The sequence below is a fragment of the Mya arenaria genome, chromosome 5 (genome assembly GCF_026914265.1).
Source record: "Mya arenaria isolate MELC-2E11 chromosome 5, ASM2691426v1".
Taxonomy (NCBI): domain Eukaryota; kingdom Metazoa; phylum Mollusca; class Bivalvia; order Myida; family Myidae; genus Mya; species Mya arenaria.
This window is the reverse complement of record NC_069126.1, coordinates 49,759,064-49,776,371: the sequence shown is the minus strand read 5'-3', so window position 1 is coordinate 49,776,371 and position 17,308 is coordinate 49,759,064. Positions and strand designations below refer to the sequence as shown.

General features: G+C 40.8%; 2 protein-coding genes across 2 annotated transcripts; one reads left to right on the top strand and one right to left on the bottom strand.

The window, feature by feature from the left end:
• Positions 1 to 1,908: 1,908 nt before the first annotated feature.
• LOC128235769 (uncharacterized) lies at positions 1,909 to 2,979 on the bottom strand. The gene has a single exon (XM_052950567.1). The coding sequence runs from the start codon at positions 2,977 to 2,979 to the stop codon at positions 1,909 to 1,911; it is 1,071 nt and encodes a 356-aa protein (XP_052806527.1).
• Positions 2,980 to 11,194: 8,215 nt separating this feature from the next.
• LOC128235768 (putative uncharacterized protein DDB_G0291608) lies at positions 11,195 to 14,170 on the top strand. Its single transcript, XM_052950566.1, has one exon. The coding sequence runs from the start codon at positions 11,195 to 11,197 to the stop codon at positions 14,168 to 14,170; it is 2,976 nt and encodes a 991-aa protein (XP_052806526.1).
• Positions 14,171 to 17,308: the final 3,138 nt, after the last annotated feature.

Here is a 17,308-nt window from a genome sequence, read left to right as displayed (position 1 = left end):
GGCCCTCAAACTTGATTTGGAGGTTGAGCCTGGCCAGAAGATTGTCCCTATTAATTTTAGGGGTCATTGGGTCAAAGGTCAAGGTCACAGTGACCTTGAATGATAATAGGTTGTCCAAGTTGTCAACAATGCCTGCACCCATGGCCCTGAAACTTGACATGGAGGTTGGGCCTGACCAGTAGATGACCCCTATTGATTTTAGGGTCAAAGGTCAAAGTCACAGTGACCTTGAAAGCAAACTCAACAATTCTTGGACCTATGGTCATCAAACTTGACATGAAGGTTGGGCCTGAACAGTAGATGACCCCTATCGACTTTGGGGGTCATCAGGCCAAGGTCAATGTCACAGTAACCTTTAACGCAAAAAAGTTAACAAATCTTCCCCCACTGATATCTCAACAATGCCTGAACCTATGAACATTAAACTTGACATGGATGTTAAGTCTGAACAGTAGATCACCCTTATTGATTTAGGATTCATAGAGCTAAAGGTTAAGGTCACAGTGATCTTGAATGGTAAAAGGTTGTCCGAGTGATAACTGAACAATGCCTGAACCCGTGGCCTTCAAACTTGACTTGGAGTTGCATCTGACTTGAAGACTTATGATTTAAGGGGTCATCCAGTCAAAGGTCAAGGTCACAGTGACCTTGAACAAAAAAAAACTTGTCTTGTGATAACTTGACAATGCCTGCACCCATGGCCCTCAAACTTGACATTTAGGTTTCTGGTGACCAGCTGATGACTCTGGATTTTGAGTTCATAGAGTCAAAGGTCATGACGGTCATAACACACTTTATCCTCACACTTTAATGGTCATAATCTTAAAACAGCAACAAATCAGCTGTCATTTCGGTCCATGCATATTTCATTCAATTGTCCATATAATCCTGACAACATGGCGCTCAGGGGGGGGGGCATAATGTTTGACAAACATCTCTTGTTACAGCTATTTTAAAAACCCCAGATCGTTGTGTCATGTGTGTATATCTTTGTAAGGCTGAGTAAGTAAATAACACGTCGTGTCAGGTTCGATCCTTTTACTCAACTATCATATAAACAAAATAACGGAAATGACGTCGATGTTAAGTCATAACGCCATGACGTCACGTTACGTAAGTTCGCGCGTAATACTATACAAATACAATTCATGACACTCCGGGGCGGCGAATGATATTAGTCTCTTTCACTGTCGGTGTCACACAGCACTTCTAGCGGATACAGCTTTACGATAGGGCGGGTAGTGAGATGTCCATTTTGTGTCCGAATCCGCGCTGCACGAACCAACCCATCGTTGCCGGGAATGGTCTCCTCCACATCTGCTAGTTTCCATGAGGACCTCGGTGTCGCGTTGTAGAACTGGGCAACGTCGCCAACCTTGATCGTCTGCTGGTTTTTGCCGGAAACACGGTTGTGTTCCCTTAAAGCGGTTAAACATTCAGTCTTCCATCGTACGCGGAAATTGTCAATTTACTTTTTTGGGGTCCTCGCTCGCCTCGTGATGTTTTCAAAGTTACTCGCACGGGGTCCCGGAAGTTCAATGTCTTCGGAATAAGGAAACTTTGTAAGTCGTCTTCCACACAGCAAGTGCGATGGCTTCAACGGCTCCGTTTCGACCTCTCCGGAAGTGACGTAAATTAGTGAACGGCCATTGATAACGGCCTCCACTTCTGTGATGATAGTGGATAACGTCTCGAAGTCCACATACGATCGACCGAGTACCTTTTTGACGGCAGTTTTGGTCAACCCAGTCAGGCGCTCCCACCATCCTCCGTACCACGGAGCACGTTTTTCGATAAAGCGCCATTCTGTTCCTTTGTTGTTGAGCTCTTCCTGTACTGCATTTGATTGCATGAGTTCACGTAGGTGATTCGCTTCTCCAATATATGTAGTAGCATTATCTGATATCATCAGACGTGGAAGGGACTTCCGGCTGCAGAATCTTGCAGAAATGTTTCTATTGTAAGATCCGGCACTAGTTCCAAGTGTACTGCTCGGGTCGATGCACATGTAACCAAACAGATGTACGCGTTCTGTTCATGTCCGTCTTTATCGCGTACATACAACGCACGAGAAAAGTCTACACCTGTAACTGTGAATGGTTCCGCGTCCTCTACTCGTATTTTCGGTAATGGTGGTGGACCAGGCGCATGGTAGGAGTTGCCGTTAACTCGTCTGCATATAGCACAGGCCCGTAACACGGACTGCACGCAACGTCGGATAAACGGTATCCAGTATTTCTGTCTGAGGTAAGTAATGGTTGAACTTGACCCAGAATGAAGTAACCTCTCGTGGGCATCGATTACAACCAGACGTGTGAATGGGTGTATCTGAGGAAGTAGGTATGGAAACTTGGTGTTTTCTGATAGCGGCGCATTGTGAATACGCCAACCACTATGAACGAAGCCGGTGGCATCTAGGAACAGTCTCAACTGCCTAACCAATGGAAGGCGATTTCCATTTGAACTCAGATTCTTGATTTCCTCGCCATACGTAGATTGTTGACAACTTCTGAGCCATAATTCTTCTGTCTGTTTAAGCTGACTCGCTGTCAGGTGTTCTAGTCTTCTGGATGAAACTTCAAGTCTGCAGTTTTGTGCAAACCGTAATACGTAGGCGCTGACGCGTAGCAGTTTCCCGAGAGTGCTGTATCTGATCACATCTATGATATCATGGATTCCAACTATGGTGTTTGTCGAAGATTCTGACGATGACTGTAACTCAGGCTCGTCGCAGTGGTCTGTTCCTGTAATGCACACGGTAGTTGACTGGTAATCCCATGTCGGCCACTTGTCTGTTTCTTCGATCCATTGTGGTCCTTTAAACCACAGTGTGTTGTCACTGATCTGTACAGCCGATATAACACGTGTCAATAATTCCGCTGGATTTTCTTTTGTAGGACAATACCTCCACTTCCGGTTGTCCATCAGTTGGTGGATTTCTTTCACACGATTTCTCACAAAACGTGGTAATGACTTCATTGTTTGTAACCAATGTAATGTTATTTGGCTGTCTGACCACAGCTCCATCCTGGCAATGTTGAGTTGTTGTTGAACGTGTCTACCGAGTCACGCACCGATCACTGCGGCCATTAACTCCAACCGAGGTAGGGTAAGTTTCTTCAATGGTGCAGCGCGGGACTTTGCTATTACCAGCGCTGATTGGTTGGCTCCGCAGATGTATACAGCTGCGCCATATGACGTCATACTAGCGTCTGAAAACACATGCAATATTATAAGTATCTATCATGTGTTTCCGGTACGGATAGAAAAATCCGACCCGAGGGCACGCGCGTAAATATTTTTTCTTGCATACCTTTAATTATGAATTTGTGGAAAATTTGACGTAGAAAACGCACTTTTGTACATTTCACCAAAACGCGCGTGCGATGTTGTTTACTGACGTCATAGAGCGCAGTGATTTTGAATAACTAAAAATAGCGTTTTTTAACGATTATTTATGTTCAATTTTAATTAAAAGTCTTGCAAAGATACATATTTGATTGCGCTTTATTGGAATGGCATAATATATTGTTCATAAACCATACAATTTATTGAAATAAGAAGTGGCGCGTTGTTGCCCGTGACTCATCTTACATGGGGTATGTTAGATGAGTTTTTCCAGCACTGGTCACATGACCGGAAACACACGTCCGGTATGCCAGAATGTTTCGTCTGCTGCGTTGACGGTGTCGTCTGGTTCAAAGTTGAAAGGCATCTGTTGAATAAACAGGATGAAACACTGTTCATGTCTCGGGCTATTTCCTGCCATTTCTGTTTTAGCTCGTGTGGAAGTGGTGAGTCCCAGGCATATTTCTTCTCCCACAATTCTTGTTATGTGATCTTAGCTCGAATGGTGACTGGGATGAGGAGTCCAAGCGGATCATACATACAGATTGACGATAACTGCAAACGTATACAATACGTACTGGGGTGGTGACTGAGTCTTTTTTTACTCCATGGTGGGGAATATAGTGAATGGGATGATCGGTTTTAACGTTTGTGTCCACTTCTTCAATAAATCCCCGATCTCTTTGTTCACGAATAATATCACTGTATTTCTGCGACATAAATGATTCTTTTCGCAACCGCTTGATCAAGTTTTCTGTTCGTCTCACGCTAACGTCATAATTGGCCGGCAACGGCAGATGGTCATCTTTCCATGGAAGCTTGGCGATGTAGCGACCCTCGTCATATGATATGTTAGATTCCATGTAAGTCATAAGGTTACCGGAAGTATCGTCTCCTTCCGGTGTGATTCCGATGGACTCAAGCTTCCAAAAGCGCTCCAAGTCCAGGGTCGTCGGCGGAGTTGTGATGACATTAAACATGTACTGAGCAGATAGTTGTTGTGTATTGCCTGGTAACGGACCGGAAAGAAGATATACAATTTTCGACTTCACGGCAGTAGGTCCGTTGCACATGACGACATGATTCAACACTATTTCCCGCACCAGTCAGTAATGAAATGTCAAAACTTTCAGTATCAGTCACTGGGTGTGCCAACTTCAGTCCCCAGAGATAACTCAATGACGTCACTTCCTTTTAAATGTTTGATAACGGCACTGCAATAGTTGGGGCTATCAAAACATCGATTTCGATTTTCTCATGTCCATCTGTAAGTAGATTCACTGTCGCCGTCGCCATTTGTCGCACGTTCTGTGTGCTGTCACCGAAGAAAACTAAGTGGATTGCCTCAATTCCAGTCTTAGTTTGAGTTTGGTTGCCAATTTTTCAGTAATAAATGACCTCTGTGCCCCTTCGTCAAACAAAATGTTGGCATCTGTTGCATATTGTTCGGAACTCATGCTAGCAATGGCAGTTTTGAGAAGAACATTTGGACGGTGTTGTGTCGTTGAGTGCAGTATGGCAGTGTCCGGTTGCCTGTCTGTCTTTGACTGAAAAAGCGCTGTTTCGGTGATCAGTTTGCCTATTGTCTTCTGTTGTTTGCATAAAGCGGCGTGATGTCTTCACTGACAATTGCGAAATCTGAAATTTGACTTGCAGACGGATACTTGATGGTCGTCTAATAAGCAATTGAAACACAATCTTTTACGTTTCACGAATTCAATTCTCTCATCAACATTGGCTAGGCTTTCACACTCAGACGATTTGTGATCTCCCTTGCAAAAAGCACATGTCACTCGACTAAGATAATTTGTAACTTGTTTCGATACCTTTCGTTTGTGCGTCTGCTTCCTGTTTTACGGCAAGGAAGGATGTTGTTGGCATGTGATGCTCCTGGAACATTGGGATTTCTCCTTCCTGTAGCACGTTGATTTCCGTTCCAATGTCTCGTCTCACTTCCGGTAGCGTCCACGGTCGGTCGCCATGGTCACGGGCCATATTACGTCTCAGCTCTTTCGGAAGTTGTCTCTAATGATGGGAACCAACAAGTCGCCGTATGATTCTTGAGACTGGCCTAAGGACTCGAGGCCTCTGATATATGCCTCCATTTCATCACGGAAAGTCTGTATGCTGTGTGGAGTATTCTCCGGCCGTGGCAGTTCTAGTAAGGACTGCATATACGTGCTGATGATCTTATGCGTCTGGCAAAACCGTTCTTTCAGTAGATCAACGGCCTTTGCGTAGTTTGCATTCGTTAATGGCAAACCAGCAATACTTGAGGCAGCGCTTCCATGTAACAATGATCGCAGATAGCTGAATTTTTAAACATCAGAAAGGGTGTGGTTCGAATGCACTGATGACTCGTAGCAGTCACTCCCAGAAAGTTTGCCATTCGGTTATGTCACCATTAAAATTCGGCAGCGAAAGGTGAGGCAATTTGTGATAAAGCTGTGGCATCACTTCCGATGGCGCTGACGGTTCGTTTATCCGTATCGCCTCTGCATTGTGATTCTTGTTTTCGTCACTCTTGGATAAGTCTGTGTTCTCGGATTCATGTTGTGTTTGTCTACGGAGTGTCAGGCGTTTTAATTCAAAGTCGATAGAGTATTCCTCACTCTCAACAAGCTCCGTCTCCAAGTCAGCAATGTCTGCATGACTTTCTCACTTAAGGCTTTGAAGGTTTCCGCCTTCTCCGCTAGAATTTCCAGCAACTTGATACGCTTGAAATTAGATAATTCCTCTTCAAACTTCAAAAGTAGGTTTTCGACAACTTTCCTTTGTCCATCTCGCATTGAAGTTAGCTTTGTTAGTTGCATGTTGGCTATGTCACGGCACCAAAAACATCTTTGTTAGACTCAGTGGCGGATCCAGGTTTCTCAGTTAGGGGGGGGGGCGTAACTTCTGAAATTGACTTCTGTTGGCCGCTAAGGGCCCCATGTGTTTTCATGGTAACTCAGGGGGTCGGAGGCCTTCGCGACGGCCTCAAGCTCTTAAACTATTGCATGTGTTTACTATGGAACGCCAGGGCTCAATGCTTCTTGCGAAATGCGTTATGCAAATGCTATATAATTATAGAACAATAGTTTCATTTTCGACCAATCGAATGGCCGTGTACGGAATTATGGAAGCTCGTGCTATGTGAAATCTAAATATAGTAACACCTCCTGAATTACGGATTTCCTTCGCATCTCGCATTTCGCATGAAGCATTTTAAAAGCATTTAGCATCTCGCATTTTGCACAAAAATCATTTCCCAAAAAGCATTTCGCATATGGCATAACACAATCAAATTGAATCGGACGAAATATTGTGCACGTTCCGAACTGCTCCCGGCAGTGAAGGGGATGTAAGACATAGGCTACTGATACTGCTACAGAAATATTATCATACGGTGGAAGAAACGATACTCTTTCTAACCAACGCGTTTACAGCAATATACAGAGTTGCACATCTTGCTATTCGCAATCTAACTGACTTTCTGGCATATTTTCTCTAGGACACCTCTTTACTTTACCGTTTCTGAATATTATATTGTATTTGTGTGTTTATATATGTTATTCTAATGAATAGACACAACAAACGTATTATTTTTCACCTCTATTACATGCAGATAAAAGTATTTTTCAAATTAATGTGTTTCTTTTTTCATTTCATACAAAATGATTCTGCTCAATTTATGCTAACAACGGTAAAAATATTGAATCGAAGCTTTTCGCATTTCGCAAAAAGAATTTCGCATCAAGCAATTCGCAAAAAGCATTTCGCATAAAGCATTAAGCGTTTTACAAAAAACATTAAGCATTATGCAAAAAGCATGAAGTATTTCACATTTCGCAAGAAGCATTGCGCCCCGGCGTTCCATAGTTTACACTGTTTTTACAAAGCTTGAACTGCGAGAGACACTTTTAACGTAGTAACGCCGTTAAGCTGATCGTCACCTCCCTATAGATCAAGTTTTTTTCCCCGCATAAATTGAAAGACCTTGGTAAAATTGAAAAAGTAATTCATACAGTTATTGGGCAAACTTTAACGTTTGTTCAGTGACCCCGAGTGAACGTGTCTGCTTTAAGCAAGTAGTCCGCTGAATTCTCGTGTATTTGATCTCTTAAGTTAATCTTGTTTCATATTATCGGATTTGGTGAAAATGTTACTGGATTGCTAAACGGTTTGGATCCGGATTAGACGCCGAGTTACTCGGCGTCTGATCCGGATCCAATCTGGTTGACGACATCACTACGGTCGCTATCGGCATGCTTAGGGTTACAAACAAAACTTTATCGAAATTACCCATTTACTTCATAGATACGCATGTATTAGCATCTCGAGCAGATATAAATTGACGCCATAGTGGGAAATTGTTTTAGTAGGACAATGTTTTTGTCCGATTAAGTATTCTACGTTACGTGTCGTCTGATCTGAGCAGGGTCTTAACTTATCAATGTAGACGGCATGTGGTTATTTTGAGTTGTTAACAGTGCAGATTCAGATCATATGCCGTACATCCAAAGCAGCGTCTGATCTTATTCTAAATTTACTGCCATTAATTTCTAGTTTATTGTTTTAAGTCGCTTTATACTGACTTCTGCGAATATATTCAGAGAAGGTGAAATATTAACTCCTTTCCGGCTGATGATATAATTAATATGGAAACAGCTTGGATCCATATAAGATGACAAGCTACTCGGCGTCTGATATGATTCAAAGCTGTTTGACACTCCCGCCATATCAATCTTTCGAACAGATTTGTTTAGCATAAGACAGTCGCTTATAGTAATAAACTTTAAAATACTTCCAAAGTCATAGAAATGTGAAGACAAATAAAAAAAAATGTTTGCACAGAACGTAGTCTGCTGGGTGCTATTCTGTACATTGTATTTAGTCATTATGACGAACGATCCGAAAAGTGAAACAGACGAGCAAACGTCTGTTTCACTGACTTCTCAGGGTTAATACATTCAACACAATGTCGAATAAAACCAGAACATATTTTATTAAAATAACTGTTGTGTCCGATATTCCCCGCATGTATTTCAGCCGTCCGATATTCACTACAAAAATACGCATGTGTCCGATTGAACGGCGTTTTACTTCCTGCGTATAGCCGTAAAAACGGAGGATAGCCAAACGCTAACACATTCTACTGAATACGTCATCATAGATAAATTAATCGATAAGAGCGTTCCACAACGTCTCGGACCAATTATGTTTCATAAGAGTCCAATGTGGCCAAATAGATGTTCGATACAACCACGGTAAATCGAGATCTATTTTTTTGTGTGGAGCAAATCATAACCTTAAAAGCTATCTACAATGATTGAACGATATTAATAATTTATACATATACTTGGAAAATTTTAGGGGGGGGGGCGCCGGGTCCGCCCCCCCCCCCCCCTGGATCCGCCTATGAGACTGAGTAAGTAAATAATACGTCGTGTTAGGTTTGATCCTTTTACTCAAGTATCATATAAACAAAATAACGGAAGTGACGTCGACGTTAAGTCATAACGCCGTGACGTCACGTTACGTAAGTTCGCGCGTAATACTATATAAATACTATTCATGACAGTGTTCAAACTTCCAATGTGTTATGCAGTAAAAAGTGAAAGTATAAAAAGTAAAAGTATAAAGGCCATGCAAAACATGGAATATGATTATATATATATTTATAGTTTATTTGAATACAGGGTCAATAAATCATATGACCCGTGAGAAAAACAAAATACACGAACAAAAATATCAACCTTCAATACATACAAAGCAATGAATAAATTTTCCAAAACATAAAATGTAAATGTGTATGTGCACAACTTTCTCAGTTTAGAATTATTAGTTCTTTCGAAGAGTTGTTTCAGTTTATACATACTAGGATTGGACCAGTAGTACTTAGAAATGTATCTTTTACGGAGTTCAGTATATAAATTACATTCGTGTGACTATAATAATCTACAATGCAATCATATAATATATAAAATAAATTGTTATTGCATCCACTACATCCATAACTTTGAAGGGTTTTAATTTTTACGTTACGAGGGCGAAGTTTTAAATAATTTCACTCAAGGGATATTGACTCATATCATAAAACATGATTTCGTCTCCTACAGAGGGACAATGGGTATTGGGGACGTATCCCCATGGCGGACTACCTAGAACATACATTTAACATTTTAAAATCGATCAAATGGATGGTTATAAATACATGTCATGAACGAATTTTGAATAATAGATAAATGTTAAATGCATTATTGTCACAGTTGAGGGAGTATTTCAAACTATTAAGTTAAATAAAAAAAAACATGGAATTATTAATTTGTAAAGCCTACAGATTAAATATAAATTGCTTTATGTTGGTGAGAAGAATTCACGTTATCAGCAACCTATATAAAATTCACGTTAACAACAGCAATTCTTGAAATATGGATATCATTAAAGGAACTAAAAGACATTTCACAAACAATTCGTCTAATGAAAAAAATGAACAAAAATAACTTTGAACTTTGACTTCTTAAATATTACTAATCATTAAGAAATGCATACAAAACAAAGACCCACGGCGCACACAGCGTTGCATCGTTCTACAAAATTCCGTCAAATTGAAATTTTGGCCAAGGATTGCATCGTTAAAATACAAGCAAATCCAAAATATTTCGCACTTGTAAACAAGAAAGTGATATTAATTCCAACATAACGTTTTTGAGAGAAAAAAAAATGGAAATATTTCTTAGCCTAACAAATACTATAATATTTTCTGCTTCTACGTTTACATCGGTTATGACCCGTGATGACCCATGTGAGACCCCGTTGAAGTCACGTGATTCCTCAGCCTGAATAAGGTATGGCCTCCATGCAAAAGTGGCTTTGAAAGGCCAAAACACAAACTAGACAAACACAACAAACAAACAACACAACAGCTCATGAACATGTTTCAATCTTTAGCAAAGGAAAACTTACTATTTTATGTCTGAAATGGCGCATTTTGGTCTTTTATTATTTTTATTTCCAATATTGACATAGAAAAGTCCAACTGGGTCAAAAGTCGCCTTCTACAAGTAGTTAAGTTAAGATGGAGGTGTACCTTTGAATTAATAAAAGATGCACCTTTAAATTTCGAAGAGCACTTCCATTTCTGTTCTACTGTCGGCTTAAATCTACTTTTGATCAAACTGGTACGTCATAATTATAAGCTTATTTATGTATGCGGGAAGTCCGTTGAAGTGAGAATTAATCACCAATAGCCTCCATGGCGTACCTTTTTGCCGAGATAAATTGAATGCTATGACATCGTGCCGAAATTTGAGTTTAATAACGTGTTTTACTACCAGAAAAGTCATTACCAAAACTCGGTAGCGTTATAATCGTTCACGTGGTTCAAGGGTCATGCAATAGATAGAGTTGAATAGCCTTAACATCAATTTTTTATCACCGCCACCAACGATGAAGGTAACTTCGCCGGTTGTTAATAACGTTTATAATCATAACAATCACGCAATATGTTGGTTGTATTCTTCAGGTGGTGCAGTGATGGGTCCCCACGGAAGTGACGTCTTCACCCCAAAATATTCTGGTTTTAAACTTCGCGGTATGTAAACACATGGAGCTCACTACACGGCTGGTGATAAACAGCATAATCCACAATGTGAACACTTGTTTGTTCCCATTTCTCAGTAAGCCTACTTTAAGTTTGTAAACTCAATAAATATACCAAGTGCATTGTATCTGGATCGAAACTTACATGTTTTGTTTTATTTTTATTTTTTCAGTACATACAACTAAAATATAAGTTCAAAAGAAACACTTATGGTGTATACCATTTTACAGGATTAATCGGTGTATCTTGACGAGGTGTGAGATGGACGGGCAGGGCCAAGGGGACGGCGAGGGCGGCCCGAAAATTGACGTGGACGCGTCACTTGAGCTGCTGGAACGTCAAGAAGTGTCTAACGGAGAACTCACGTACGATAACAGGGTTATAAATGAGAACAGCCGAACTGTCCCTACCATGAAAACTTTCGAAAATATCTACGAAGAATTGGACGAAAACGACATAACTGAAATCCATCTAGGTAATGATGAGACTGAGAGCGCTGTGGCAGGCCTTGAAAAATGTACTGCGGAGGAAGACGCTGCCCGAGATAGGGTTCTGTCAGAAGAGGCAGAAGTGTGCGACAGTGTGCACGTAACCATGTTAGGTCAGGGTAAACAGCCGTGGGCAGAGGTATTGGTGACTAAGGCTGGTGTGACAGACAGTCGCTCCAGGAAGCGGAACGCCTCTCGAGAACTGGACGGAGCGAACGGAGCTCTCAATAAGAAATTAAAAATAGAACACACTAATGAAAACATATATCTGGGTACAGAAAGTGAAAAGGCAGCTCACGAACGTCGAGTGAATGACAATCTGGAAGAACAAAGACCTGCTAAAATTAATGTTATCGATATATGTCCACCGGTTGCCATTGTCACGCCTCTAAGTTTTAAAAATAATAGTTTTGCCGAAACTGATTCGTTAAAGGATGAGAGCGGTCATAAAGGCGATAATGAAATAAAAAGTGACATTAATTTAATCCTTGACTCATTAGAAAGAGTAGATGTAAAAGGCATAGGCGAGCTTCCTAAAAACAAAACCGATTTACCCTCGGATAGTCTGTATTTGAGTGATTCCGAGTTTGAAAAGTTTAAAAATGATATTCTATCAGAACAGTCATTCCAGACAGTAGATGGAAACAACTGGACTTTTAAAAGGACTGACTGGGTTTCATATCACAATGCAGACAATTCAGTGAACTTTACCAAAAAAACATTAACTATAAAAACAGAGATAGAAGATTTTGAAAATGTTTTGAAAAATTTCAAAGAGTCTGATTCTAGTTCGACGAAAAGTGAAATGAACGAACTTAATGCCATCACGATGAAAAGCAGCCCGGACGGTACCAGATCTGTCTCCAAATCAAACGAGGTAAACCCTAACGTTACAGTGTCAAAGGATGAAATACTGCGGAACTCGCAACTCCTTCGTGAATTGCTTGAGCATGATACAGACATTGGCAATAAACCTTTGCCAAAAACTCTAAAACGTTCTGCTAGTGTTGATTTGTCATTTTTAAATTCTGACACAATTGGTACAAACAAATATAACTCGCCTGCTTCCATGTTTTTAAAAACAAAAACTATCGAGCCAGTTCCGGTGTCAAACGATGTAAACGGTATCCGAACGGGAAGCGCTAATGCAGAGTCGGGGCCAGATGAAGTAAAATCTGAAGAGCACGGGCCCTTGCCTTTAGCGGAGCAGCGCCGGGCTAGCGTAACATTGCACCATAAAACACCCAGTCTCACTGATCTCGTCACAGCTTCCGCTTCACTAAATAATATGGACGGTGATGAAACTGAAGCAATTTTGAATGAAATTATTGGAGCAAATAACGGGATAGTATTCAATGCATACAACAACGATAAAATGTCACATCCTACCAATATGGTTAACGGGTTTGCGCAGAACGGATTGGAAAATCACAGCACTGCGCTGTACTCGATTTTTCAAGCCAATTCTCGGCGTTTTTCTGATGGAGATAGCACGCCAAACCCTGCTGGCGGATTATCACCTCTTGTCCGGACGCGGATGGATAACCCCGCGGGTGTGGCAGCAAGACAGGGGATGGCTGGCCGCGGTATCGCCTCCCTCACGCAACACGATTTGGATGCCATGCCGCTAGAGCGGCGTCAGCTGCTTGCATCGCGTTATGCGCACATGATGCGTTCTGGTAGAGGTTTCGCGCCGTTTCAGAATATGCGGTACCCCTCGCCAGCATCAAGCCCGGACATGAGTGACGTGTCGAGGTTGGGGGACAATGGAAACCAATTAGGTGCGGTACAGTATCCAGTCAAGGAACCAAGTTTGGGACATACGAAAGACCCAACTACTTATCAGATGACAGGAAATATGAAAGACAGAATGCGGCTTCTGATGATGCAGCAGCTCCATCGACGAAAGTTGGAAGAGCAGACGGGGTTACGGCAGGAAAGGAGCCAGTTTGGAAGTGGTGACGGACATGACCACAGTCACCCACATTTGTATCACCGCATGCATGACACATCACGCTGTAAGGCATACAGTCATGTTCCAGGACATTGTGATACATACTCGCAAGGAGTCGGTGACCATAATCGTGATTTCCATCAAGGGATCCCGAATCGGCATGGTCAGGTGAGTGCTAGCTACCCTGGCCAAGATCATATAGCTGTTAGAATGGCTCTGTCGCACAATCCGCGAGTTTTTCAACGACAACCATCTAACACAATGCCACAAAACCAGCCACAGACATATCGGTATAACCAATCTCAAATGCAGCAATATAGATTGCATGAACAGCACATGCAGCAGCAGCAGCAACAGCAGCAGCAACAACAACAATTACAACAAGTTCATCATCAGGTGCAGCTCCCAGAACATTTTCAACCATGCCTATCACAACCTTACAGCTTTTATCACGGACCAAATATCAACAGTACTGCCATGACTAACATTCAAAGTAACACTGCTTCTAGTAATCTAGGACAAACTCATACCAATGTATATAATGGTAATATGCCGGAGATGCAGGGTCCGTTCCACCAATCACAGAGCCGACACGCCCATATGCACCACTACCACTTAAATACTTCGCCCATTGCCAAGCAATTGAACGCAACCCAGGACACGGACGGGGGGTCGGGGAACCCGTCATTGCCGGCGCACATCGCTGGCGGTGTCAACGACCCTGCGGCGGAGAACGGACTGGGCAACACTGACTCACAGGGATTTGATCCACAATTCTCCGATTTGTTCTTTTGATTTCTGAAATGTATTTTAGGACTTTATGTCTATTGTCCGAATCTCATATTTTAAACAAGGATTTAGAATACCTAAAACAGCTTGAGTATCTACTGTTGTGTATAGATAAAAATATTTTAATGTGTCATTTGTATCGTATGGTGGCATGTTACTGCCATAAGATAACCTGATTGCGTTCGCGAATTGTTGTGTGTTAACCACTAAATTTTCGGGATAACTATCTAGCTATCTAGTTAGTACTCGCGATACCCGTTTTGTAAGATAAATATCATAAGACTAAAAACAGAATTAAAGACTGGTGTTACCAGTTACCTATAAATGCATTCAAGATTCAGGCGCTTACAGGGTATATATTTATTGCTTGCGAATTCCACTTTGTAAGTAACATACTGACTGGTTAACTAGACAAGATTCGTGCTACCACTTACTTAGTGAAATTCGCAAATCATTAGTAGATAACCAGTTGTATAAATATATTTATAAATAACTTGTAACACGAATTTTATCTAGTTAACCAGTTATGATGTTACTTATTAAGTGGAATTCGCAAACCATAACTAGATAACCAGTTACAGCTAGAAGCCAAAAGTGCATTTTTGATAAGTGGTAACACGAATCTTATCTAGTTAACCAGCTATTATGTCACTTATTAAGTGGAATTCGCAAACCATTACTGGTTAACATGTTAGTGTTGTACAGTTAAAAATGGTAACAGGTGGCAGTTCTGGGCACTTTCAAGCCAATTTTTAATTTATGATATTCATCTTACCGAAAAAGTTTCGCGAATAGCAACTAGATAGCTAGATAATTATCGCGAAAATTAAGTGGTAAACACGAAACAATTCGCGAACGTTAACAGGCTATATTACGGCAGTTATATGCCACCATAGTATCGCATTTTTAGCTCGACTATTCGAAGAATAGGTTGGCTATACTACTCGCCCCGGCGTCGGCGTCTGGTTAAAGTTTTAGGGCAAGTTGGGATTTTCACGTATAAGTCTAATACCATACAATCAATTGATTTAATACACACAGTTGTTCCGGGCCATCACATGATGAGGTTAGATAACTCCATATTATTCTTTACACAGATTATGGCCCCTGATTGACTATGGAACTTAGGTTAAAGTTTTAGGGCAAGTTGGAATTTTTATTTATAACTTCAATATCCTTTGTTCAATTGACTTAATACTTCACACAGTTGTTCAGGACCATCCCACAATGAGGTTACATAACTCCATATTATCCTAAACACAAGTTATGGCCTCTGATTGACTTAGGTTAAAGTTTTAGGGCAGGTTAAAGTTTTAGGGCAAGTTGGGATTTTCACTTAAAACTCCAATACCATTCATTCAATTGACTTAATACTTCGCATAGATGTTCAGAGCCATCACATAATGAGGTTAGATAACTCCATATTATCTGTTATACAAATTATGGCCCCTGATTGACTATGGAACTTAGGTTCAAGTTTTAGGGCAGGTTGGGATAATAACTTCTATACCCTTCATTCAAATGACTTAATACTTCACACAATTGTTCAGGACCATCACCCAATGAGGTTACATAACTCCATATCCTTAATACAAGTTATGGCCCCTGATTCACTTAGGTTAAAGTTTTAGGCAAGTAAAAGTTAAGGGCAAGTTGGGAGTTTAATAAAAAAAACTTCTATACCGTTCATTAAATGCACTTAATAAAATTCAAAATTATTTACGACCATCTTACAACAAGAAGCATAACTTCGTTTTAAGCCTAAATACAAATTATGGCCCTTGATTTTTTTTATTCTTTTTTAATTTCCTTTGACAGGCATATTTGTATATTCTTAACCACATTTTCATAATGGGAAATCAAGTTATTTGAATGACTTGCGTCATTGTTTGGGCGGGCTGGTGGGAGGGCAGCATCAAAGTCACCTTATGTATCGAATAATTTTAGTTAGGTTTGACATAAAGAGACCAAACTTGGTATTATTACATCGTTATTGTATTCTAAGTCAAAGCGGCGTAGTCGAGCGCGCTGTCTTACGACGGCTCTTGTTCTGTTTATTACTAATAGTGTAAGTATTACTTTTAGATGGTTAATATCGAAAGAAAGAAAAACAGTGAGAATCTTGGAAATATACGTTAAAATTAAGGGCATTCCAGAGTGCAAAAGCAAAAGCTTTATTTTAGCACAAATCTGATAAACTAGTTCATATAATTAGTTCAAATCATCTGTACACTTACGCTGTATGCATTATACTTGCTTAACATTTAACATTTAAACTGAATAAAACGTGTCATTTTGAATATGGAAGGCCCTTAATATTTCTTATTCTTTTTACATTCCTTCTGCCTTAGAATAGTCATATGTTTAACATTTGTATATACATATACTGTTATAATGTTATGCTCATTCTCAAACGGAAAATATGCAATAAAACACTAACGGTGATACTTGTATATAAGGTGGATTGTTTTAAAATTTGTATTTATTTTAATAAATTTAAATTGAGTTTACACGACTCCGTTTTTATTGCGACGCAAGATACGACTGCAACTCCTTCTCAGGACAGAATAGACATCCTGTCCGAGTTCCAGAAGATACGACTGCGACTCCAAGGACAGAAAAAGACATCCTGTCCGAGTTCCAGAAGATACGACTGCAACTCCTTCCCAGGACAGAAAAAAATCCTGTCTGAATTCCAGAAGATACGACTGCAACTCCTTCTCAGGTCGGAAAAGACATCCTGCCCGAGTTTCTGTCCGAGTTCCTGTCCGAGTTCCAGAAGATACGACTGCAACTCCTTCTCAGGACAGAAAAAACGTCCTGCCCGAGTTTCTGTCTGAGTTCCAGAAGATACGACTGCAACTCCTTCCCAGGACAGAAAAGACATCCTGTCCGAGTTCCTGTCCGAGTTCCAGAAGATACGACTGCAACTCCTTCTCAGGACAGAAAAAAATCCTGTCTGAATTCCAGAAGATACGACTGCAACTCCTTCTCAGGACAGAAAAGACATCCTGTCCGAGTTTCAGAAGATACGACTGCAACTCCTTCCCAGGACAGAAAAGACATCCTGTCCGAGTTCCTGTCCGAGTTCCAGAAGATACGACTGCAACTCCTTCTCAGGACAGAAAAAACATCCTGCCCGAG

Coding starts and splice junctions, on each gene's coding strand:
- LOC128235769 (XM_052950567.1), bottom strand. CDS start 2,979: ATGAAGTCATTACCACGTTTTGTGAGAAATCGTGTGAAAGAAATCCAC.
- LOC128235768 (XM_052950566.1), top strand. CDS start 11,195: ATGGACGGGCAGGGCCAAGGGGACGGCGAGGGCGGCCCGAAAATTGAC.